Source organism: Aythya marila (genome assembly GCF_965140915.1).
Source record: "Aythya marila genome assembly, chromosome: 24".
Classification (NCBI taxonomy): domain Eukaryota; kingdom Metazoa; phylum Chordata; class Aves; order Anseriformes; family Anatidae; genus Aythya; species Aythya marila.
In genome coordinates, this window is record NC_139065.1 from 3929554 (window position 1) to 3954502 (window position 24949).

Genomic DNA, 24949 nt, shown 5'->3' on the forward strand with positions numbered 1-24949 from the left:
CTGAGGCTGGGGGCGGGCGGGTTGTGCTTGGGGTGGGGTGGGCAGGCGGTTTTTTTTTTGGGGGGGGGGGGGGGGCTGGCAGCTTTTCCTCTCTCTCTTATTATTTTTTTTTTTTTTAAAGACTGTAAATATAGATAGAGCTTTATTTTGTTAATAAGACGAGTAACTTAACCTGTATATTTCACATACTTGTTTACAGCTGTCCCCCCCCCCCTCCTCCTCGCCCCCCCCCCCCCCTCCCAACCCCTTGGCACAATAAAGCTGACTTTTTGGAGCTGAGAGAGCTGGGGGGGGGGGGGGGGCTTCACCCCCACCTTCCCTGCCCCTCTTCCAGCCCAGCCCCGAGGCTTTGCTCCCTCCCTTTTCTCTCTGCTGGCCCCCAGCTCCTTCTCCTGCCTGCGGGGGGCGGGTCCCAAGCTGCCCCCCCCCCACTTCCCACCTGGGTTTTCGTGGGGGTCACGGCCCCTCGTAGCCACTTTGGGGCTTCCAAACTCCTCCACCCACTGCAGCTCCAAGGGGCCCCAGAGCACAGCAGAAGCCCACCCTACAAGGGGACCCCCCCGTGCTCCCCCCCCCCCCCCCCAGGCTCTGCCCTTCCCCAGGAGAGCTCTGGGTGCTCCCCCCAGGCGCCACGCACCCACCGGCCCCCGGCTTTCCAGCTACCAGCAGCTTTTATTGCGCACCAAAACCAACACCGAACGCAACAAAAAGTCCCCCCCAAAAAACCCCAACAAAAAAAAAAGTGGGGTAAATTCCTGGGCCCTGACAGTCCGCTGTCCCCAACTCCCCCCCACCCCCCAGTTGATGATGAACAAAGCTGTGCCCCCCCCCCACACTTTTTGGGGCAGGGTGGCTCCATCACCAGGGTGTCCCACGCGGCGCTGCGCTAAGGGCACAAGGATGGGGCAGCACCAACCCCTCTCACCACCCCCCCCCCCGGTGCTGGGGGAGCTGGGAGCCCCCCCTGCCCTGCTGTGGGATGCTGTAAGGGGGGTCGGGAAGGTGATGGGGGGGCCAGGAGACCTCAGCCCCCCAGGGAAAATTGGCTGCGGGCTGAGCGCAGCGCGGGGGGCACGGGCACCCCGAGCCATCGCTGCCCCTCGCTGCCTCGCAGCATCCTGGAGCCGGTATGGAAAAAGATCCCCTGCTCAGGGACGGCCCCAAATCTGGGATCAACACTGACCTAAAAGGTGTTTTTTGTTGTTTTTTTTTTTTTTTTGGGGGGGGGAGGGTGAGAGCCCGAGGGACACCGAGCGGGCAGGGCAAGGAGGAGGCAGGGAGCCAAGACGCCGACGGGCGCAGCGTGTGTGTCGGGCAGCTGGAGCGACCTGGCAGCTCCTGGGGCTGCTGAGCAGCTGGGGGGGGGACCCCATCCCTCCCTCGGGGACGGCACGGAGGGAATAAACCCGCTGCCAGGCCCGGCAGCAGCGGTGCCAGCGGGGCACGGAGCCGCTGGGCAGCGGGGCTGAGCCGGGTGGCGAGGTTTCCTTGCGCAGGGCAGGGGCCTCCCCGAGGCCGTGGTCCTGTCGAGCGTCTCGTGGTCCAGTCTTGGGTATGTCCAGGGTGTCCTTTAAGCGGGGGGGCTGGGGCAGAGCTCCTCTCCCCCCCTCGCCACCAGCAGGACCTGCCCTCACCCCCCGGCTGGGGCGGGGAAGGGGCGAGGGGGGCGCCGGGGGCTGTGGACGCAGCAAGGACAAAATAGCTCAGGGTCTCACGGGCCAGAGATGCTATTTGGAGAGCTGCAGGGCTGTGACCACCGGCTTCATCTTGAAGTACTGTTTAAATCTTAGCTTTGCATATCTGCCGAAAGAGGGACGGCCGTGAGACGGTCGCCCCCACCCCGGTGCTGACTCCCCCAGGGCCGTAGGATCCGTCCAGCAGGGAGGGACCTTTGGGGACCTTGGTCCCCTCCAGCCCCTCCCGGACTCACCTTAAGAAGTTAAAGTCTATGGTAGAGTATTTATCCTGGATCAGGCCCCAGCATGCCCAGAGGAAATGGGATGCCTGCAACAAAACAAGGCTCAGGAAGGGGTACAAAGCTTCCCTGCCCGTGGGACGAGATGCCCTCGCCTGTCCCAGCTGGGTCCCAGCAGCCTCACGGCCGTGACCACAGGACACGGGGTGGCAGCCAGCTGGGGCTGGCCCAGGGGTGTAACTTTAGATGCTCCGGAGGCGGATGGCAGCCCGGGTGAGGAATGCCAGCAGGAAGGATGCTGAGCAGCCGCGCAGCGTGCTCGGGGCACCAGCTCGGGGGACGTGCTCAGGGGTGTCCAGTGTTGGTAGCTGGGTGTCCCTCCCGACCCCACAAAAGCAGGCAATGGGGATTTGGCACCGCTGGGCCAGGTCCCTGCCTCAGCAAAGGGCTCTGCTGGAAGGGATGGGGGCAGAGCTCGGGCGTTCGGCACACAGAAGGTGCAGTTTGGCCAGGTGCTGCCTCACTCACCGAGGTAGCTTTTGCTTTGGCCTTTCCGAAAATCAGCTTTGTAAATGCTCTTGGCAGAAGGGGTCAGGATGCCCCCATCCCTCTCACAACTGAAGCGTCCCCATCCCTCCACCAGCCTGCGGCACCACCGGGGACCTCCTCCTGCCCAGGTCGCTTTGGCACGGGGAGGACAGAGCCACAAAACCCCCCTCACACCAACCCCGCCGTGCTGGAAACCACCGCGCCAGCTCCAGCCAGGAAAAAAAGAAAAAAAAAAACAAAAAAACAGCTGAGATTGCACCCAAAATTTCCAGAGGATTGGCTCTGTTTGCCCAAAAGAGGATTTCCTCATGCTTGGCTGCACCCGGGGGCCACGCAGCCTTTCTGGTGGGATGCCCAAGGCTGCTGTCAGCCGCGCTGCCCTTTGGCACAGGCTGATGCTGGCTGGGACCAGCACCGTCTCTGACCTTGCCCTGGGGCTCAGCACCTCCGAGCGCAGCCGGGCCCTCGGGGGGAGCCCCCTGCCCTCACCCCAAACCCCCGCAGCCCCTTTATGAGTGACCAAACCCCATCCCCGAGCCCAGCTCCTTCACTCACCAAGGAAAACTTGTTCACTTGCACGTAGAGAGCCTCCAGCTCCTTGTCGGACACGGCCGGCCCCGCGCCCCCCTGCTCGCCCTGGGTGAGCTGCTTGTAGGCCTGCAGGTAGGAGCGCAGCCACTGCAGCTGGGTGTCCTTGCTGGGGTAGAGGCGGTAATCCACCTCCTTCACGCCTGCGAGGGGACCTGGGGTTAGCGAAATCCCCTGGGGGGGGGTCTCCAGGGTGACCAAGGGGCCCCCCCAAGCGTGCTGGGATGGGTGAAAGCATCCCAGCTCCGGGCTCGGTTCTGATTTGGGGCACCCGCCCAGCTCCACCACGGGTATCAGAGCTGGGTCCTTGCAGGCAGCAGCAAACGGGGGGGGGCTCACGGCAAGCTGAGCCCCTCCTCGTGCATCGCTCTTACCCCGGGCAGCCCCTTTTTTAATTCTCTTGGACAAAAGTAAAGCTCTGGGGATGGATCCCTGCCCATTTCCCACGGGATGCGACACCCTCCTGTGTTCCCCGAGGATGGGGAGCCCTCGGGGAGCCGCCGCCACCCACGGGGGGGTCTCGGGAGCCGCGGAGAGGAGCCCGGCTCACCCGCAAACTCGTTGAAGTGGTTCCCGATGTCGAAGGCCTGGTAGTTGTAGCCGGTGTACTCGTAGTCGATGAACCGAACTTGCTCTGTGAAGGCAAAGCGAGGGGCTGCGAGGGGCTGGGGACGGAGCCGAGGGGTGCCCGTAGGGGTGGGGGGGACACGGGGCCCCCCTCTCCAGGCTGGGCACGCCACGCTGCCGCACACCAACCCTGCGTCCTGTTGTAGATGATGTTCTTGCAGAGCAGGTCGTTGTGGCACAGCACCACCGGGGAGCCCAGCTGGGACAGCGTCTCCTTCATCCAGGCCAGCTCGTGTTCAAGCGTTTCCAGGCTGGGCACGTCCTGGTGGAGGCTGGGGAAGGGGAAGGGGAAAGGGAAGGGGGTGGAATCACTTCTGCTCCCATCCCCTGGGGGCGCAGGGGAAGGGTTGCCCCCCCCCGGTTCCCCTCGTGCATGTTATAAATGAATTAATCAGTGGCACCAAGAGGGGCTAACGAGGCTGGGTTTGGTTCGGAAGCCAGCTCGGGCACGTGGCGCATCCTTGGTGCTGCCCGGGGCACCTGGCTCAGCCTCAGCCCTTCCCCTCCCCTCGCTTCGGTCCTCGCCCACCCCCAAGCGTCACCGAATCAGCCGCGGAGCCCGGCAGCGCCGCTCGGTTCCCACTAACCCAAAGGCCACGGGAAATTTCGGCATCCCCCAGGCCACGTAACCCGTTCCGTACCCTCTGTGGTACAGTTCCAAGAAGAGAGCCGGTTAATAATTACCGAACCGACTGCATTGAAGGGGCAGACGTGGGTAAAGCCTGCCCGCAGCACGGCAGGCGCGGAGAGCAGCCCAGCGTCCCACCCAGCAGCCCGGGACCCGGTTAATTATTTGCCTGCCTCGGGGTTCGTTCACCTCCGCCGCCTCTTGGGGCTGTCCGCACCCTTCCACGGACTCACCTGACGTGAACCCAGCAGGGCATCGCCCCGCCAGCAATGGGGTGAACTGGTTTGGAATGGGGGCTGGCTGCTTGCGTCTATGCTGCGCCCCCCAGCACCCGCTGCTCAGGTCCCCCCCCGCTCCCCATCAGAAGGGCCTGAGCATCACCTTATCCTAGCCACGGCTTCGAACGCAGCCTAGGTTTGCAGGGAGGAGGAGGAGGAGGAAGATTACGGCAGGTGGGAGCTGCTGGCTCAGGCTGGATCCTGCCTGGGGGCTGCACGGCCCAAAGCTGCCTCTGCCCTAGCGCAGCAAAAATCCTCCCCGCACCAGGCTGATCCATCCCACGAGCATCCCCTGCTCTGAGGGGCTCATCCACAGGGTTGCTCGCCGAGGAATCGTGGCCCAAGCCTGGCCACGTGGCCAGGACCACCCCAAAAACCTGCTCCCAAACCCCAGACTCCAGCAGAGGCTTTACCTGGGGACCGGGGCTCTTCCCCCGGTCCCGTAGGAGGACCTAGAGGTGGGTGGGCAGCGGGTGCCCAAGCCAGAGCCTGGCTCTTTGGGATCCCTCTGCCTTTACCTGGGGTTGGGTACCTTTGGGCTGAGGTCCATCTTCACGAGGGTGAGGTATTTGTGCAGCTTCTGCCAGAGGATGGGCTTGGGGAGGCTCCCGTTGGCGTGGATGGCGTGCACCCGGGCCATCTCCTGGGCCACCAGCCTGGAAGGAGCCACAGAGACACGGGTGAGAGCCTGAGATGGGGCTGGAGACGTCTTAAAGAGATTCCTAAAACCACACCCAGCAGGGCTTAGACCCCTCTCCATTTCAGCTGCGAGCCGCTGAAGGATTTTAAGACCCCGTCTGGGTGAAAGACGGCATTTGCCTTTCCAGGGGAGGCTCAAATATAAACCACAATCCTCGGGCAGTCTCTTTACTCACCAAAAGCTTAAAAAACCCGGTGAAAAACCCAGTGCTGGCTCAGTGGTGCCCAGAATGGTTCACCAGGGAACTCAGCCCGGTTCCCCCCCTGCACCACCCCGCTTTGGGCACGGAAAGGACGGGAGCAGAGCCCCCGGGCACCGCTTCGGAGCGAAGCAGCGAGGGGCAGAGCTGGAAAAGCAAAGCAGGGCCACGGGCTCCATCCAGCTCCCCCCCATCCCCGCACGCCCCAGCACTTGGGGGGGGGTCCCGTGCACCTGAATATGCGGGGGTCCCGCACGTGGTCGGGCCCCAGGGCGATGCCGGGCAGGAACTCGTAGCAGAGCCCGTTCTGGAAGGCGCAGTAGAGGTCGGGGGCGCAGCCGTGGGCGCGCAGCACCTGGAAGTTCCTCAGCTCCGTCTCCCGGTCCACGAAGAGCTCCGTTTTCCTGCCGTAGATGCGGACCAGCACGGCGTCCACCATGTCCTCGTCCGTGTAGCAGGCCACCAGCTTGTTGGTGATGCCGTCGGTGAAGAGCTGCAGGGGGAGAGGGGCGGCAGAGGCGATGCCCGCAGGGCCCTGCCACGCGGGGTGGGCACGGGGGGAACCCTCCCCATCCTCCTGGCCCACCCGTGGGCAGACCCCAGGGGAAAGCAACGTGGTGACGGCAACAAGAGGCAACGGGCAAACGGGATTAGGACGTAGCAGCGCCCAAGGAAAGCTCCCGTGGGAGGTGGAATGAGTTTGTGAGGCCTCGAGGTTCGCGCCTGAGCTGGGGCTCTGCACGGGCACGGGGTGTTCGGCTACCCCAAAGCGCAGGTGCGTGGGGTGGAAACCCGCTGCTCTTCTCCACCTGGTTGCTCAAGGGCAGTGGGATGTGCTGCAAGCACGCTTGGCACCCCGGCAACCCTGGGAATCGGTCCCAAAAAAATCAGCGCAAACCTTTTGGCAGAAAACGAGAAGAAGAGGGGAAAAAAAAAAAAAAAGCCACGGCAAACAAGGCTGAGCAAACACCACCACCCCATCTCCTCCTCCTGACCCTCCCCGCGGGGCCGGGCCGGGCGGGAGTCGCTGATAGGCAGGGACGTCTCTGCTGGGGACGTCTCTTGTCACTGCCCTGATGGCTCCTCGCAGATGGAAAGGGAGTTTTGTTCTCCCGGCTTGGCCGCCTGCCCGCGCACATGTGGGCCCCGCTGCCTCCCGCGCCGGGGTCCCCTTTCTGCCCCGGTTTCCATCCCCTAAAGCATGCCGAGGGGTTTGGGGCTCCTTGGCCCCGTGGGAGACCCCCATGTGGGCGGGATGCTCAGCCGGAGAGGGGACCCAAAAGTCCCCTGAGTGTTTGAGGGGATCCAAGAATCCCCTGAGTGTCTGAGGGGACCCAAAAGTCCCCCGCAGGTTCAAGGGGACCTGAAAGTCCCCGGTGTGTTCGAGGGAACCCAAACGTCCCCCGTGTGCTCTCCCTCCATCCCCCTGAAGCTGGGCGAGACGGAGCCGGGGCGATGCTGGCGGAGCGGGAGGGCGCGTGGTAGGGAGCAGCGGTGCTCGGGGGTGGGAGGGCTAATTTTAGCCGGCTCACTCAGCAACTCGCGCTCCTATATAGGGTGCCTATATATAGGGCTTCCCTATGTAGCCTGCCGAGGGAAACTCAAAGCGCTGGAATTACACACCCGGGCTTGGCCGGCGCGAACGCCCCTCCTTGCACAGCTGGCGGCGGCATCCCTGGGGGGAGCACGGTGCACGGGGCACGGGGCAGGCTGTGCCAGCCTGGCGGCATCGCCCCCACGCTGCTGCTGCTGCCTCACCTGCACCTGAGTTGGGCTGACACTGCCCAAACAGCCGAGCTGCTTTGCTCAGGCCACATAATCCCCGTTTTCACCACAGTGCTGGGCTTGGCTTCTGCTCTTCTCATCCCGCCGGGCTCCAGAGGGCAGAAATTCAGCAAGCACAAGGTGTCCTGCCGTGCCAAAGGTGTCCCAGCACGCACAAGGTGTCACACCACGCACAAGGTGTCCCCGCCGTGCGCCGATGCCTCCGCGAGCGCCACGCGCAGCAGCCGCAGGTGAGCGGCTCCACCTGGAGATGCTCGGCGCTGCCTCACGCGCTGGCTCCACGCAGCGCCTTGTCGTGCTGCCTGGCGGCGTGATCAGCCCTTTGCAGAGGGTTTAGTGGGATTACTGAGCCTTATCCCCCACCCCCCCCCCACCCCGCCTTGAATTCCAGACCGTTAATTTTGGAGGCTCGCACGTGGCTCGGCAGCAACCTGCACGCACGCAGGGGCTCGCCAGCACCCCCTCCAGCTCCCAACGAAGGAGTGTGACTCCTTGGGATGTTCCTTGACGCTCCAAAGTGCAAATAATTGGCTTCAGGGCCACGGCCTGCTACCAGCCCAAATTCTTTCCCGCTGCTTTAGTGTGATTTGGGTTGGGGGGAGGTAAGTGTGACTGCTCCAGGAGCTCAGCAGCAATTAAAAGAAAAGCAAGACCTGGTGCAGAGATACCGAAGGGATGCAGCTCCGTGCCGTGGTGCTGCACCCCTGCGAGGGGACACAGGCAGACCCCCGGCCCCTCCTGCAGCCCTGTGTCTGCTGTGAGCCCAGGGGTCCCAAAGTTGCCACGTTCGCTGCCTCCCCGTGCCCACGCTGGCACTCCTGCTGCTGCTCCTCAAGTGCCGAGCATGTCACAGCAGCCAAAGTTAAAAAAAAAGTCCTGGGAGGCAGAGCACAGCCCTCTGAAGTCCTCGTGGTGGTTCGTTCGGCTCCTCATCGCAGTTTCTCTTATCACCAGGCGGGTGATGGAGGTGTGCATGCGCCCTGGTAGCGTGGCTGGAAGTCACCGACTAACGCCTGCGCCGCTTCGGTCCGGGGATGTTTCTGCCCAGGAACGGAGCTCAAAGGATGAGGAGCCGGCTCCCCGGGTACAACCTGCAGCACAGGGGGCTGGAGACTCCGGCGGCCGGAGGGCAGGTGGGGGAGGCCGAGCGCCCGGACCTTTCCTCCCCGTCTCCTGCACCCTGCCCCAAGCGCCGTGGGATTTTTTCCACGGCACAGGCACAGCCTGGTGCAGTCCCTGCAAGCAGCTGTGCACTGACACCGTGCGCCGAGGTGGTGTGAACTGGGCACCGCTCCAGTGCGCGGAGGAAAGCTAACAGGAACGCTAATAGGAACCAGCTGAGGACCAGTGTCCCACTCCAATCCCCTCCCGAACTGCTCTTGCAAGAGCAGCGAAGGGAAATGCAACTGGAGGTTCCCCCCACATCTCCCAAGTTTTTTTTTTTCTTTTTTTAAATTAAAACCACACGCACGCACGCACAAGCTGCTGTTGAGCACGGATTCCCCTCCTATGCCTGGAGAGAACCTGGCCACCAGAGAGCCAGATCCTTCTCCACCTCGGGTCCCCCCCAGCCGTCACCACGGCGGGCAGGGCTGTGCCGCGCTAGGTGCCGCGCAGCGCCCGGGACATTTCCTGCCCTGACAACTATGCGGTGTGAGGAACTCCAGCTCCAGGCTTCCTGTCTCTTACCATCTGCCCTTTTCGCGTGTATTTTTCCTGCAGCTTCTTGTATTTAATTACACTTGGCTATTAATACATTTTTAATGACACTCCAGGCACACGGGAAGTGTGCGCCGTCGGAGGACACGCGCGCACATGTCCGTGCGTCTCGGTGCGCCCAGCTCCGCCGCGGCCCCGTTTTGTGCCCCCCAGTGAAGACGCAGCCCCCACTGCTCCACCCCAAGACCTGGCACTCACGGGGGGGCGCACGGGGCTGCAGAGCCACGCAGCCCCCAGCCCCAGGACCCGCTGTGCCAGCTCGGGACGATGCCAGCTCCCGGCTGAACTCCTGCTCAGCCCCACGAGGGGACCGAGCAGCGGTGCAACACCGCTGATAACCCACACCAGCCCCGCTCCTGGGACCTGCTGCTCCCCCAAGCAGGGCGATGCTGGGGGGGGGCTGCCAGCACGGCCCCCAGCCTCCACCCCCCGCAGCAGCCCCCAGGGTCCCGCTCCCATCCGCAGTCCCCGCTCCGTCCCTCCCCAAGGGGGGTCCCCAAAACCTGCTGGGGGGGGTTTTCATGCTGGAGACCTGTGCACACCTGCACTGCCCCTCTCTTTGGAGAGCATGGAGGGGGCCAGGATGTGTTCCCCCCCCGGCAGGCCCTGCAGCCCCCGCGGCGGGTCCCGTAGCCCCCCGTAGCGGGACCTCGGCGCCCCCTTTACGCACGCCCTGCGGCCCCCCCGGGGCGAGCCCCCCCCACCCTAGGGCGGGGGCCCTACCTTGGTCTTCACCCTCGCCGGCTCCCAGCCGGGTCTCAGCTCCCGCACCAGCCGCAGCGCCCCGGGCAGCACATCGCCCTCATCCACCGCGATCCCCAGGTGGGGAACGCACGGAGGGACCCCGCGGCCCCTTCCCCGAGCCCGGTCGGCTTCCGAGCAATCCGGGCAGCGGCCGGCAGCTCCGGCCATCCCCAGCTCCGAGCACCCCGACCCTCGGCCCATGTGCCGGGGGCTGCGGCGGGGCCGGCGGCCGCGGGGAGGAGCCGCTCGCCGCTGGGAAGCCATGAGTCACCGGCCCGCCTCCCTCCGCCCGCCTTCCCCGGCAGCTCCCGCCCGCATTGTGAGCTCAGCGGAGCCCGCACCGAGCCCCGCACCCGGCTCGGCACCGGGGAACGCCCCGGGGAGCGCCCCCAGCCCGGCCGCCGCCGGAGCATCCCCGCGCTGCGCCCCCGCCGCATCCCAGCCCTGCGCCCCGGGGATGCGCCGGGGCTGGAGGGGTTGCGCCCCGCAGCCGGGGATGCTCCGGGGGTGGTGGAGGGATGTGTCCCGCAGCTGGGGATGCTCCCGGTTTGGGGGCGCGTGTCCCGCAGCTGGGGTTTGGGATCGGGGCTGGAAAAATGGGAGGATGGAGGTGAGCGCGTGGGTATGGGGGAGAAAGGTGAGGGTGGGGTTTTGGGGGGGATGCAGCACGTGGGGGGTGCTTCAAGGCGTGCTGGTGGCGTGGTTTGGTGTTTGGGGTGGTTCCGGGGGGAGATAGGAGATGGATGCGGTGGTACTCGGGGGTCCCTTCTGACTCAGGGTGTTCTATGGTTTGGTGGTCTCCAGGAGTCCTCCCTGCACTGCCCTCTCCGGACCTGCTACCATAAATCATAGTTACAGAATCACGCAATCCCAGAATCATTAGGGTTAGAGAAGCCCTCCAAGATCACCTGCTCCAACCACCCCCTGCCACCGCTGTCCCCACCGAGCCGTGTCCCCAAGCACCAGCCCCAACCTCTCCTGGAGCCCCCCCAGGGATGGGGACTCCCCCACCTCCCTGGGCAACCCGTCCCAACGCCTGCCCGCTCTGTCTGAGCAGAAATGGCTCCTCATTGCCCACCTCAACCTCCCCTGGCACAACCTGATGCCATTTGCTCTTGTCCTAACACCATCTCACCCACCATGCTCCCACCCCACCCCAGTAGGGATTTACAGGAGGGCTGGGGGGAGCTTTGGTAGTTAAGAGGGAGCATTCCCCACCCGTTGGCCCAGCTCCCCGTGGCCCGCTGACACTGCTCGAGCCCAGCTTCATTATCAGAGGAAATTACAACTGCCCGTGGCTCGGAGCAGAGAATGTCCCCTCCAAAGTTTACAGCTGGCTGCGGCTGAAACCAGCTAAATGGACCGTGGAGACTTGGGGAAAATCATTTAAGGAAGGGGGAAAAAAATAAACCAGCCTGTTCCCCGCGTTGCTATATATAGCGTGGGCTCTGTCAGTTTTAATAGGATGGTCATAATTGCTCCGGCTGCTTTGCCGGGCTGAGCGTGGCCTAATTGCTTGCCCGTAAAGATCACAAGTGTTAATTCGGGGCAGTTGCGGGTTAGCAGTGCCCCGCAGCCTGCTCTGCGCAGCAGGCACCAGGAAATGGCCCTGGCACAGGCTATTAGAGGTGTTAATAGGCTGGCTTAAGGGGCCCGGCATCAGCACCGCAGCAGCCCGGGCACCTTTCCCTCCCACTGCTCAGAGCAACGGGAGCAGAACGAGACCCCAAAAAACCTCCTGGCGGAGGCCAGCCCCACCGTTTCCCAGCTGAGGGCTGTATGCAGAAGCTGTCGCGGGGAGGTTAAATCACCTGGTGCTTTGACAAGCTCGGAGACACTCCGAGAATCCTCTCCAGACCAGACCCTTTGCGGTACAGAGCAGGGCAGAGGAGGCTTAGCTATTTGCAAAGGGAAATTTCCCCGCGGAGAAGCTTGCCAGCATCTCCAGGAGGCTAAAAGGCTGCAGAGAGGCCAGGCTGCAGCCTCAGAGCTGGCTTGTGCAGCCCAGCCCTTGCTGAAGGTCCTGGGGAGGCTCCTGTGCCCGTCCCCACGTGGCTGCTGCTTCCCAGCCCTGGGGTTTCCTCTGCTGAGCGCACGGGAGCGAGCTCAGGAAGCTCTGGATGAAAGCGGATGGCCGGGGCCCCTTCCCTCCACCCCCAGCCCCAGGGGGCCATCACCACCGCTCTCCTCGTGCCCCGCAGAGGCGACGGATCTGCTGCAGAAGGTGATGGAAAGAAGCAAGCAAACCCTCGGGTGCCTTGAACTTCCCCTCCCCGGAGACCCAGGGATGTGCATCCCAAGGCGGAGAGGTTTAAATACCCCAGCGAGGCTTCACGGCCACGCAGACCTCGACCCTGCCAGTGGGGGAAAACATCCGCTCAGCCACATCCTTCCGCGGAGCAGGGAAGGGGACGAGGGGCTGAGCTGGCAGCACGGCTCAGCATCGCCCTCCCAGACAGCCCGAGAGCCAGCTCGTGTCAGCCTGTGCTTTGGGCAGCGCTGGGAAACCCTCAGCAGTCATCGCTGGTGGTGGAAGTAGGGATGAGAAACTCCTGCAGGAGTTGTGCTCAGGTGGTGGCTTGCTCCAGGCTGTGCCCCAGACCCGTGGCACTCGCAGCACCTGAGCGGGTCGAACGGGAGAGGAGAGCGCCTTGCAAAGCGCTTGGCCTTGGGGAACGCTTGGGGGACGCTCGGATTTGCAGCTTCTGTGCTGTGTCGGGAGCCACTGCAGCTCGACACGAAATGTCAGCCCGCGCTGGGAGCGCTGCCTGAACCTCCTGCCGGGGCTGCCAGCCCGGGGCTCGCAGCTCCAGCATCCCCGCCGTGCGTCTCCACAGGCAGCAGGGGCAGAGCCCAGCCTGGGGCTGGCAGCTCCAGCCAAGGCGGTGGTGGAAACAAATCAGGAGCTGGGGCAGCCGGAGCAGCCTTCCTGCTGGGGCAGAGCCAGCCCCAAATCGGAGCCGTGGGCGCCTTCCCCTCCCCAGAGCGCAGCAGACAGACGGACGGCCCCGTCCTGCTGTCCCCAGGGTGCCACCAGCTTTTGGGGGAAGGCAGGACGAGGCATGGGTACCTGCAGCTCACCTCCTGCAGGAGAGGCTTGCTTGGTGGTTGTGTTACCCCAGCTGGCCTGCAGGCAGGTACAGGGGGGTCCTGCTCTCATGAAATGGGTAGGGACAGAAAAGCAGCGCCTGCTGTGCTGCATTCCAGGGGAGGAACACTTGTTTCCCCAATTCCCTTAATTTTTTTATTATTTTTTTATTTTTTTTTTGTCTGATTTCTCCTTTCTGCAGGAATAAGCGCCCACTCAGCTTCCTGTTGCTCTCAGATTGTTTAATATTAAAACACGAAGAGGGGTCGGGGACAACACCAGCCGAAACAGCCACCACTGAAACCAGCCCGATTATTTTTCTCCCATTCAAGGAACAACCAGAACGATACCAAAGCACCACTCCAAAACACCTGCAAGCTGCAAAAACCCCTGCTCCAGCCAGCAGCGATCCGCCACATGCTGCCCTGTTGCACATCACCCCGAAAGTCTCTGGGGATTCCCCTGGGACCCCCGAGGGGGATGCTCGGCGGAGGATGCTCTCCAGGCTCCCGTCTCCCCGGCAGCCGAGGCTCTCGGGAAGCAGCGCGGGGGTTTTGGAGTGGGAGAACACGAGGCTGTGCAGTTGCTTCGGTACAGAGAGGGGGTGGCTGTGCTTTAAGGAAACGCCGTTCCCGTTTGCATTCCCATTTGCTTCTCCCGGGTGCTGCTCCTGCCTCCCAGCTGGCTCCCCAAAACTCCCCCCCGGGGCGCCGGCGCTCAGCGGGCCGTGGCGAAGCCGATGCGGTTGTTGCGCCGGTCGAATTTGGTGTAGTAGTGCCCGATGAAGCTGGCGCCCAGGATCCAGAGGGGGCCAGCAGGCGGGGGGATGTCCAGCCCCGAGAAAGCCACCACGCAGACGTCCTCCCCGTACTGGGATTGCTGCAGGGAGGAGCAGAGCCCGTGACAGAGGTGCCGGGAGGGGGATTCCTAGCTCAGCGTGCCATCCCCAGCCCCACACACCCTGCTCTTGGCCTTCAATCCCCTTCCTCCAGGAAGAGATATATCCCTGCCTGTCTCTACTCCTTGCTCGTCACCCCAAATCTCCCCCAGTCACCCCCCGAGGAAGCAGCAACAGGTTGGGCTGGACACTGCTGAACGTGAAGGTTTGGGGAAAAATGGGAAATGTCCCTCTGGGGCTGGCTGGGGAGGGTGCAGCACGGCACTGGATGCTCCCGGAGGCACATAATCTGCGTCTCTCTCCCCGTGATGACCCCATCCCTGCCCTCCCACCCCCACGGAGGGATGCAGCTCACCCGCAGGACGTAGGCTGAGCCGCCGAGCGCGTACGCCTTGCCGCCCAGGTGGAAGGAGATGTTGGGCAGCTGGGGGACTCGGTCGCAGTCAACCACGTACTGCAGGAGGAGGAGGAGGAGGAGGAGACGGTGCTGAGCCCCGGGCTGGGCTGGGGTGCGGGGCAGGGACACGGAGCAGGGCTTCGCTCACCTCTCCTTCAGCCATTTCTGCCGCCCCGATGGCTTTCATCAGCACGGACACGGGGCCGGCCGGGCCGGTGATGTAGGATGCTCCGGTGTCGATGGCCACCGAGCAGCCTTCCTTGCAGAATAACACTTCAGCCCCTACCGACACCCTGCAGCAGGAGGCAGAGGGGCGACCCTGAGCCTCCCGCGGTGGCCACAGCTCAGCCCCGAGGGCTTCCGTGGCCAGAAACACCAGGCAAGCAGAGTTCGTGCTGTTCCCGGTGCCTCCAGCACATCAACCCTCTGGGGGCACCTTCAAGCTTCTCAGACACACAAGCTAAGCTTCAGCATGTGCCTTTTTCACGTTTTTTTTTTTTTTTTTTAATTATTATTTTTAAAACCAAACAAAGCAGGCTTGTTCCAGCGCTGCCGCTGCAGGCTGAAGGGGGTTAAATTCCTCCACCGCAGCTTCGGAGCTGAATCAGCCCACGGTGCTGCCTCCCCCTCCGCATTCCCCAGCACCGTGATGTGATGCTCCTCGCCCTGCGGCTCCGTGCCAGAGGAGCCCACCCCGCTGCCTCCCTTTTCCAGGCGTGGTGGTGGGGAAAATCTCCCCGCCACCCCCAGCCTGCTTCTCCCTGGCCAACCCTTGCAAGCCCGGGGTTTGTAGGATTTACCCGGTGCCCCCTGTCCTCACCCCTTCATGCTGATCTGCCAGTAGCCGCTCTTGCTGACGCTCAGGTAGTGGAAATCGCCGGTGTAGTAGGCTGGGTCGCTGCCTCCCAGGATGATTTCCCCGCCGGGTTTCAGGGCAGCGTTCCTAGGGCACAAAAACACAGCGGGGTGACTCCCCTCTACCCCCATATCGCTCGGGGTCCCTGAAAACCCAAAGGCAGGGGGTAACAGCATGCGGGGCTGCCAGCCCGGTGAGCAGAGTGGGAGAAATCCCGGGTTAGTCCAGAGGGTGCAAGGCAAGAGGACGGAGAGCAGCGGCACGCGGGTCCCCGAGCAGCTGGGGGCAGGTGGAGCAGCTTTGGGATCTGCTGCCCCCAGGGGCACGGTGCCTGTTAGAGGGTGCTGCCTCGAGAGCTCCTGCTGGTCTTCTTACTTCGAAGCTCTGCAAAAAGGAGAGGGCTCTGTCGGGCTGTGCTCTGCGGGTGGATGCGTCCCGGGGAGCGGGGGGCACCCAAGCAGCAGCCGGGTGAGGCTGCGAACGCAGCTGGCATCCCGAGGGGTTGTTTGTTAGGGGCGAATCCACCTCTAGTCGAGGTAAAGAGCCACAATTTGTGCTTTAAGCTCGCATTTGTGGGGCTGGTTGCTGTGGCACATCGTCAGGCGGCTGTGGCCCCCATCGATGGGCAGTGCGGGGAGGGGGCAGCGATCGTGGTCTGCCAGGAAAGGGCCCTTCCTCTGCCCCTGGGGGATTTAGTGCTGCTGGGGGGAGGGCACGACAGCTTGGGGCATGAAATGGAGCAGGAAGGTTTGCTGACGCAGGTTTCTCTTCTTCCTTTTTTATTTTATTTTATTTTTTTAAATTTTGACTTTAGGCGAAGCCCTGCATCCGCCCCGTGCCTTGCTGGTTCCAGCCCCACGAGCAGAGCCGGAGACTTTGCAGCCTGACGGTGCCACACGAGTGGGGAGCACCCCCCCCAGCTCTGCCTCCTGGTCCACCTTGTTCCACCCCAGCTCCTGCAGGCACCCTCCCCGTGCCCTCCACCCCAGCCCAGGTCCCACAGCCCCCCCCCGTGCCCCCAGCACCGACAGGGTCGCAACACCCACGCTTTGCAAAACCAGACGCCCCCGCAGCCCTGTGGGACCCACCGGCTGTAGTAGACGGAGAACACGTCCTCCTGGAGGATCTGCTGGGAGAGGATGCGGTCGAAGACAGGGGTGATGCCGTCGATGGCCTGGCTGGGGTATCCCATGCCCAGGACCCCGTCAAACCTGGCAAAGATGAAGGGGAAGGCGGGCAGCGCCGTGGCCTCGGCGAACACCTGGATGATGGGGATGTCCGACACCTGGGGAAGGGCGCGAGGGTCTTTGCAGGGAGCTGGGGGGGGCCAAAACCCAACAGAGCCCCCCTTTTTTGGGTACCCGGCTGGGCTCCTATCGGGGAGCAGAGCCCCCTGGCAGATCCGGGTGCTCTGAAATTCAGGGCTCACCATGACCACGTCCTGGCTGAGGAAGCCTTTGACGCTCCCCGTGCCGTAGCGGATGGCGAAGCCGGTGCCGTTGGCGATGTACGTCCGCGACTTGGAGGAGTCGTAGCGGCTGTGGGAAACTGGGGAGGGGCACAAGGGCATCAAAGACGGCGAGGGAGGGGACAGCGGGACCGGCTGGCGGCCCCTGCTCCCCCAGCTTCTGCAGGAGGATGAACCCAGCCTGCCCCAGCACCGGGAGACCCCACAGCGGCGAGCAGACCCCGCTGCGCAAAGGGCTGTGAGCACCCCTGGAGGGAAAGGGATTTGCCCACATCCATGGGGCGCAGCTGGGGCCGGAGGGGGTCAGCCCCGGGGTCCGGCTGTGCCCCCCCAACCCCAACCACTCACCGCAGGCACTGTAGAGGGGGGAGCACTTGCAGGACGGCACCCACAGGTTGGCCGAGCCCGTGTCGAAGACCACCTTGAAGGTCTGCGCGGGGGTCCCGATGCTGATCTCGCCAAAATACTGGGTCTGGAAGAAGCAGAGCACGGGGGGGGGGGTGTTAGCATGGGGTGCACGGCTAGCGCGCCAGATTTCGGTGCTGGAGCTGGTGGGAGAGGAGGGGAGAGGGATATTGGGGAGGCAATAAACCCCTATTTAGGGAGGGCCTCACGTCCAGGTAGTTGGTGAGGAGGGTGGGAGCCGTCCCGTTTCGGGGGCCGGCCGCCCCGCTGCGCCTGCCCTGCCGCAGCTCGGGGAAGACGTCCGCCACCTTCACCCCCATCTCCTGCAGCGTCTGCCGGATGGACGGCATCCTCCGCAGCGCGATCCTGAGGGCACACGAGAGGGCTGGGGGGCATGGGGGGCACCCACCGGAGCCCCCCCAACAGCTCCCTGCTCCCCTGCGCTGGGAGATCCAAGCGGGTGGCTCTAGGTGGCAGCAGCTCCCTGCGCTCTGGGGCCGCAGCCAGGCCCCCCCCTTGGTCCCTTTCCACCCCCCACCATCCGCAGGGATGTGGCACTCGGGGTGCAGGGATAAAGAGGGGGGACCCCGGGGGTGGCTGCTGCAAGAGGACCCCCCCCCCGGCACCGGGCTGTGGCGGCGCAGGGTGGCCACAGGCTGCCTTGAGGCTCGGTGGCTCTGCACCGAAACGCGTTGCCTTGGCCTCGTGGGTTATTTGGGAGGCAGAGCTGCTGTCAAACCCCGCGGTGCTCAGAGGGAGAGGGGGAAGAGAAGCGAGGAAGGTGAGCTGTGCCGGTGCAGAGGAGGAAAGGAGGAGGAGGAGAGGTGTTTCCAAGCGGGTCCAGGGGAGCGGAGCTGCAGCGGGTGCCGCAGGAGGAGAGTTCTGGGGTCCTCGGCACCATCCTGAGCGCTGAGAAACGAGGCGAGACAGCGAGACCCAGCACGTCACGGTCCTCACACGTGGCTGGTACCTCTGCAAAGCCTGGGCCGGCGAGTGGAAGAAGCTGGCACCCCAGCTCAGGGCCAGGAGCAGCAGGTACCGCAGCACCCTCCTGCTGTGGCCGGCCAGCATCGCGCTCTCCCAGGGCAGCCTCCTCCTCTGCCAGCAGCTTCCTCGTGGCCCAGAGGGGAGGACGCTTTTATAGCCTGGGTTTCTGCCTCCCCGTGGGTTTCTCCTCCCCGCTGGCCAAGGGAGGGCTGGGGATGCTGCAGGCAGCACGGTGAAGGTGGCTGGGGGGTGCCCGCGGTGGGTCCCACGGAGCTCCTGGATCCCATGGGCTGGCAAAGGCGTCTGTGGGTAGCTGTGAGCCCCAAACCCACGCTCCCCGCAGCCCTGCTCGGTGCCAGCACCAACCCATCACTGGCACAGCACCTGCAGGGCACGGGCCAAGTCACAGAGTCACAGAATTGTAGGGGCTGGAAGGGACCTCAAGAGATCATCGGGTCCAACCCCCCTGCCAAAGCAGGTTCCTTAGAGCAGGCTTTGCTCTAAGTTCCTCATGTTTTTCTGACTGCTAACATCAAAAGACCAGAATGGACCCATTCTTCATGATCCCAGCTCTACATGTAGCCAGTAATTTCACTTAAAAGTCCTCTCTCTGCCATTTCCAACTCCATTATATTTCCACACCTCTCGGTAATACTTCCTCCCTTAAACACGCAGCTGAAATCAAACACGCTTGTCCACAGATGTGGTCGCTGGATCTTTAGAAATCCTTTTAGATTTTATGGCCGCCTTTCACACAGCTTTTGCTTTGCGTGGAGATGTCAGTAGCTCAAACACGCCCGTGGGTGTCCCTCAGCCAAGACATCGGTGATGGGGACACGGGGGTGGCTCGGCTCTAGCCTGCCCCGAGCCGAGCAGGGCAGAGGAGAGCAGAGGAGTGGGGTTTTCCCAAAAGGCCAGGGGTAGGAGCAGAAAACACAGCCCCTGTGCCATACGGACACTCTGTGCAAGCCCACCAGCCCGTGCTACCCTTATGGGGCTGCTCTGAGCATAACAAAAGGGGAGAAGCCCCCCCAGCAAGGGAAGAGGCCCTGGGGGCAGAGAGGAGCTGAAGTCCTTGGAGTTCATCGAGGTACGGGCACCTGCAGCTGGGCAGGAGGAGCTGCTGGCTCTCTGCCCCCACGAGCATGGTGTGGAGGAGCTCAGCACTTCTGAGGGGGCTGATTTGCTGTCCCCAGCCCTACATTTTGGAAGGGAAACGACCAAAGGGGATGCGCAGGTGGCAAGCTGAGCTGCCCCCAAACCAGCAGCAGCATCTCCTTCGCACCAGGAGCACGGGTGGCTCGTGCAGGGCCGTGGCTCCAAGCTCAGCACCCAGCCCAGGCTCTGATCTGCGGGGTGCCCGTGTGCAGGATCAGGCCCCGTGGCTCCAAGCCCAGCACTTGACCTTGAAACTCCTCGAAACCCCAGCTAGGTAAATGTGCTGGGGCACTCCTGCTGCAGCCAGGATTCGTGCGGGGCACTGCTGGCATCCTTGCCCAGAGGAAACGTGTGCTGGGGGGGGGTGGTGAGGAGGACACCCCACAACCTACAGACACCTCGTTTCCATAACCAGGGCTCCAGCCTCCTCCCCCTCACCAAAAATAAATAAATAAATAAATAAATCCCTCAGGGATTTTGGCCGTAGCATTTTGGAGCTGGGGAAGGCTGAACCCAGCGGGCACCGAGGTCTTTTCCCACGCAGGGCCCCGGTGCTGCGTCACTGGGGGTGGCCTCGTGCCCCCACCGCGGGCTGCAGCGGGCAGAGGGGTCAGGAGGCAGCAGCCTGGCCCCTGGCGAGGAGCCACCAGGCATAAATCCCCTTCCTGGGCATCCCGAGGGCTTGTGAGCTTCGCAGAGCCCAGGTCCCCAAAGGAGGGGTTGGGGTTGCAGCGTGACATCAAAAGGGATGGCGTCAGCCCGGGGAAGGTGATCCCAGGGCACGGGGCCGTGGGGCTCGGTGTTTCCAGCTCTGCTTTGACCAGGGGAGAGCACGGCCACAGGACCCTGAGGATGCTGAAGCCACAGGGGACGGGTCCAGGCTCGGCTTTCCCGCAGGAGGGACAGGGGGGGACTCATTCGGACTCATTCCCCTGGGGCCACCGGAGCACAAAGCAGCTGGGAAAGGCAATGGGATGCGGGTACAGGGCCAGGCACTGCCTGGTGCTGGTCCCCAGGGAGGAACTCCAAGGCTTAACCAGGCAGAAACAACTTACCAAAACCCGTGGCAGGGGAGCTGCTGAAGGACAGAGGGGTTTTTGCCTTGCAGGGCCGGGCTGGCAGTGCCAGAAGATGCCCCCTTGGTGCACGGCTCCTTCCTCCGTGCGAGGAAAATCCCCTCAAGGCATTTTCCAGCCCCCTCCACCAGCAGCAGGACGAGCAGCTGGCACACGGGCGATGGAAAGAGCTGCCACGGGGCTCCAGCTCACCAGCCAAGGGTGCGGTTGTGTGCGGGGTTATGGGGAGCAGGGCAGGGGGAAGCAGCACTGGGACGGACAGCCACGGGGACAGCAGCTGCCTGCACACCTCCCGGATTTTATCCCCTGCCCTAAGGGAGATCAGACCTGTGGGGAGGGTGCTGAGCCCTTCCCACGCAGCCCCAAAGCGCCTCTCAGCCTGGATTTGCAACGGGTTGAGATAAGAGGCAATGGAGCAAGGCTGCAATTTCCTCCCCGGCTGATTTGTGTGCTGCCGCTGGGAGCCTGCTGCAAGGTTCCTTCAGAGGCTTTCGTGCAGTTCCACATCCGACAAGGGGCAGCTCGTCTGGAAATAACAGGGGAATGCTCTCCAAGTTGTTTCCTGCCTGCTTTCAAGGAGCCAAGTGATTGAGCTAAGAGCAGAATCAAGGAAAACGCTTTCCAAAGGGCGACAAGGCTTTCCTGAGAGGAAACTGTGCTCCTCTCCAACGCCAGGCTGATCTGAACGAGGGCACTTCAGAATAAAGCTTGAACTTGGTGCTTGTAACCATCCCTCTCTAAGCAACATCACTGGGAAATTTTGCGAAATAGCCTTCTTTTTCTTGAGGGATCTTTAAAAACAGTACAAAAGGTAGATGCATTTCTGTGCTGCCCACGCATTTTATGCGCATCTCTAGCCTGAGTTTGGTGCTGGGGGAAAGGAAAACAAAAACCACACGAGGCTCAGGAGGATCCTTGCTCCAAAGGGCTGGAAAGCTCAAGCATAAAAACAACTTTGGGGAAGGATGGAGAGGAAAATGAGTGGCACCAGCACCAGGGGGAATTCAGCCACTGACGTCAGCAGAGCCAGGGCTTCACCCAAAGTGTTTTCCTAAAACCCAACCAGGTCCAGCAGGACCCACGGAGGCAGCATTTGGCAGAAGCAGAGGGAAAATACTGCCCTAAGAGGAGGCTCTGATGCAGGCCCAGGAGGGCAGCGCCTGCTCTGCCCCCAGGGCATCTCAGGGCTGCCCCAGGGATGGGGGTTAAATGCAGAGAGCATTGTTATGGTGCACGTGGGGTCTCCAGCACCGTGCCTCTGTCTCGGTGGCTCCCTGCGGATGCAGCCTGGCTGGGAGAAGATGCTCTGCAGCCCAAATGTAGGCTTTCGGCTGGGATGGAGCAAAGACAGACATCGCAGATGTGCTCCAAGGAGGCTGCAGCCCTCAGCCACCTGTGTGATAGCCGAGCCTGGGATGTCTGAGCTCACCCCAGCTCCTGGTGCGCTCCGAGCCCTGCTCCTTTATCACCAAATGTGACCCCGATGCCTCCCCCAGTCCTGTCTTCCTCCTACCCACAGCCAAACTCACCCCAGGAAACCCCAGCAGAGGCTTTCAGGATGGGGAAAAAAACTAACAACCTGCACCCAGACTGAAGGTGCCCCCTCCAACCCAGCAGCAAGGGGCAGCTTCCCCCCAAACACCGCTCCCCCCAGGGCAGCCCGGCTTTATTCCCACCGGAGAGCTCGTCCCCTGCTACCCAGGGCTCAGCCGGGTGCTGGGGCTGGGCTGGGGGTGCCCAAACGAGATACCCCAAATCAGCTGTGCTCCCAGAGCTGTTCCCAGCCCCGCTTTCACCCGCTGCAAAGCAACTGCAGCGCCCACCGCGTGCCGCCGGGCACAGCCACCGCCTCGCCTGGGCTGCGCTTCAATCAGGAGGGAACAGGTTCGGCGCAACCTCGTTAATTAATTCTGGCAATTTAAGAAGGGGATCTGCACAGGGACCCGCTTTGATGTGATTGCCCTGGTTTAATTAAACTCCTGACTTGCACCCGGCTCCCCGGGTGCTCGCAGGGACCTGGCTCGCATCCACGGAGCTTGTGCCTCGGGTCGCAGCCCCGCCGGGTTATGGAGCTGGCAGAGCTGCTCCTGGAGAGAGGATTCCCCACATCCCAGGAAAAATAAATCCTTCAAACTCACCTGACTGCCCTCAGCAGCCATCCCAAACGGCCCGGCCCGTCCCCTGCTCACAGCCATCCCGGCTGCCCCCACCCCAGCTCCACCAGCAGCCCCCCCCAAGCTGCCACCAGTGCGCCCAGCCTGGGTGCATCCCATGGGAAATGGGGCTGTGGGAAACGCAAACCCGGGCTGATAGCGCTCCGAGATAGCAGCTCCGTGTCTGCGTGCTTCCCTACAAGTGCTTCAGCCCCCCTCCCGCCCCAGCACCTCTCAATTAATTAATAACCTCGGATGTCGTTTGCTCTTTCATGGTCACTGGATTTGAAAGGGGGGTAATTTACTCTCCCCCGATGGGGTCATGAAATGTTAATGGGGTTTAATGGGTGTTTTGCTAACCTCCCCTGCCCTCTCCTGCTGCTCCCTGGGCTCCGCTCGCCGCAGCCCACGGCCCTGCGAGCTCCTGGTGCCACCACGAGCCGTGGCCATGGCAAGGTCCCCGTGCCATCACCAGCCGTGGCCATGGCAAGGTCCCGGTGCCACCTCCACCAGGCCGTGATGCTTTGGGGTGGCACTCAGAGAAGCCAGAGCCGGAGCAGGCTCCGAGCCCCAGGAAAAGCACACAGGCTGGGTTCGGTCTCAGACACGTTTTTTAATTAAATCCAAGTCTCATCAGGGGAAGACAACAAAATAAAATAAAATAATAGCTACCAAGCCTGCCTGGTGCAGCCCGCGAGGCACCGTCCCTGCAGCGGGGCCAGCTCCGAGCCCCGGGGCAGCAGCTCCCACGGCTGGACCCATCCCGCGGTCACACCATGGAGCTGCTTTCTCCCAGCTTCTGCAAGAGCTGCAAGAGGGACGGAGCTGGATCAGTGGTGAAATATTTCAGGGCATCCTCCAGGAGCCGCGGGGAGGCCGTGGTGACTTTCCCCGGCGTGTCCACGATGATTTAACTCAGCGGTGCCAGCGATTTGCATCGCCCGCGGAGTGCAGACCCCAAGCACCACATCCCCGGGGGAAATCCCTGCCCGGCGCCCTGCTCACCTTGCTCAGGATGGGGATGTTTCCCAGCGAGCCCAAAAACCCGAAAGCCACCGGGAAAAAACTCCTGCACCGAAAGAAAAGGCTCCATTAGGAGGGCTGGGGGGGCTGACGGGGCCACGGCCAGCAAGCTGCGGGGTGCTTCATCCCCTGGCAGATGCTGGTGGCGTGGATTTGGCGCTGCCCCCACCCCGTGCCGTGGCAGCCGGGTGCCGCAGGACAGACCTGAAGAGGCTGATGAAGCCGTAAGCCTCCAGCAGCATGCCCAGGATCGGCCAGCGCATGAGGACGATGAGGACCCCCCCCAGGAAGAAGCTGGTGCCCTTCAGCTTTTGCCTCTGGAAGAAGAAGGTGAAGGTCCGCCTGAGGCCGATGATGAAGACCAAGCCGGAGAGGAAGAGGATCTGGGAGGAGGAAAGCGGGACGGGTGAGATGAGCCCTGCTCAGATGGTCGTTCGGCTCCGGGCCTCCCCAGCTGGCTGTACTCACGTTCCCAAAGGCCAGGAGCACCGAGTCGAAGTACAGGAGCATCCCAAAGAGGATGAAGAAGGCGCCGAAGCCGACCAGCCCCAGGCCGATCCCTGTGGAGGACAGGCTGAGACGAGGCCTCGGGCACAAAGCTCCCCCTCGGGCCGTGGTTGCTGTTCTGGGGGCCTCCCCATCCCGTTCCCTCCCAGAAACGTCCTTTCAGTTTCTCTCCAAATCCTTTCCACCTGCCAAAAAGCCTTGGGCAGGCTGCTGGGTTGCCTAAAACCCCTGCGGGCTGCTGAATACAGACTAAACCACAAGGAAAGAAAAAAAAAAAACAACAAACCAAAACAAACCGAAGGGGAAGGTCATTTGCCTGAACTGCCAGTACAGCAGGCACTGGGAGAGGCTGGAGATGCTCGGGCAGGCAGCGAGGAACCAGCACCTCCCTGCTCCTGCTCGCCTCTCCTCATGCAAAACAGGGGCAGAGAGCGAGGGCAGGGCTGACCCCACAGCTCTGCGCCCCCTACAAAGCCCCCCCTGCACCGCCGGCACCCACATCCCAGCACCCACATCCCAGCCAGGCTCCCCCCGTGCCCCCCGCACCACGAAGGGCTTCGCACCATCGTCCCCTCTCCCTGCCCCGATGTCCCCAAGCCTCCAGCCCCGGCACGTCCCCGGGGCGCATCCCGCACCCCGCCGAGCATCCCCGCGGCCACCGGCTGCCCGCTTACGCTGGAAATCGCTCAGAGTCACCATCTCGCTGCCGGGGGGCCGGGGGAGGCCGGCGAGGGCGGCCACCCTTCCACGCACTCCCCGGCAGTGACCCTTGGAAAGGCCTTCGGTCCCCACGTCATCCTGCAAATCATTAACGGCCCCACAGCTCCACCGGCGGGGACGTCGGGAGCGGCTCCCTTTCCAAACCTATTTATTCCTTGGGTTTATACGAATTTGCCAGGCACAACGCTGTCTTTTTTTTTCCCCTTCTGTTGAGTAGCTGCATCGAAAATAAATCCTAAAGGGGAATGAACCCCATAAAACAGGGAGAGGGAGGAGAAAGTGGTGCCAGCCCCCGAGCTCCGGGCAAGGTCCTTTGTGCACGGTGAGACCCTACAGGTGTCTGCCCGCTGTTCAGTCCAGCATTAAAATCGTTAGCTGAGGTCAATCCCATACAAAAGACACTGGCATCGTGTTATTTTGTAGATACTTTTATTTCTCTAACACTAGCAAAAAAATCCAGAAAACAACTATCCCCTTTCCC

General features: G+C 62.9%; 3 protein-coding genes across 3 annotated transcripts; all 3 read right to left on the bottom strand.

Moving 5' to 3' along the window:
* Positions 1–846: 846 nt before the first annotated feature.
* On the bottom strand, positions 847–9971 carry ETNK2 (ethanolamine kinase 2). The gene is made up of 8 exons (XM_082778253.1): positions 9712–9971; positions 5718–5977; positions 5104–5241; positions 3809–3951; positions 3603–3686; positions 3020–3195; positions 1931–2004; positions 847–1800 (listed from the first exon to the last, which is right to left on the bottom strand). The coding sequence occupies exons 1-8, from the start codon at positions 9931–9933 to the stop codon at positions 1728–1730; spliced, it is 1170 nt and encodes a 389-aa protein (XP_082634379.1). The 5' UTR covers positions 9934–9971; the 3' UTR covers positions 847–1727.
* Positions 9972–13051: 3080 nt separating this feature from the next.
* On the bottom strand, positions 13052–17922 carry REN (renin). The gene is made up of 9 exons (XM_082778261.1): positions 17815–17922; positions 17054–17210; positions 16788–16911; positions 16401–16519; positions 16060–16256; positions 14936–15058; positions 14264–14408; positions 14074–14172; positions 13052–13699 (listed from the first exon to the last, which is right to left on the bottom strand). Exons 1-9 carry the CDS (start codon positions 17913–17915, stop codon positions 13538–13540), a joined length of 1227 nt encoding a protein of 408 aa, XP_082634387.1. The 5' UTR covers positions 17916–17922; the 3' UTR covers positions 13052–13537.
* Positions 17923–22832: 4910 nt separating this feature from the next.
* Positions 22833–24484, bottom strand: GOLT1A (golgi transport 1A). The gene is made up of 5 exons (XM_082778310.1): positions 24423–24484; positions 23710–23801; positions 23446–23624; positions 23224–23287; positions 22833–23026 (listed from the first exon to the last, which is right to left on the bottom strand). Exons 1-5 carry the CDS (start codon positions 24445–24447, stop codon positions 22988–22990), a joined length of 399 nt encoding a protein of 132 aa, XP_082634436.1. The 5' UTR covers positions 24448–24484; the 3' UTR covers positions 22833–22987.
* Positions 24485–24949: the final 465 nt, after the last annotated feature.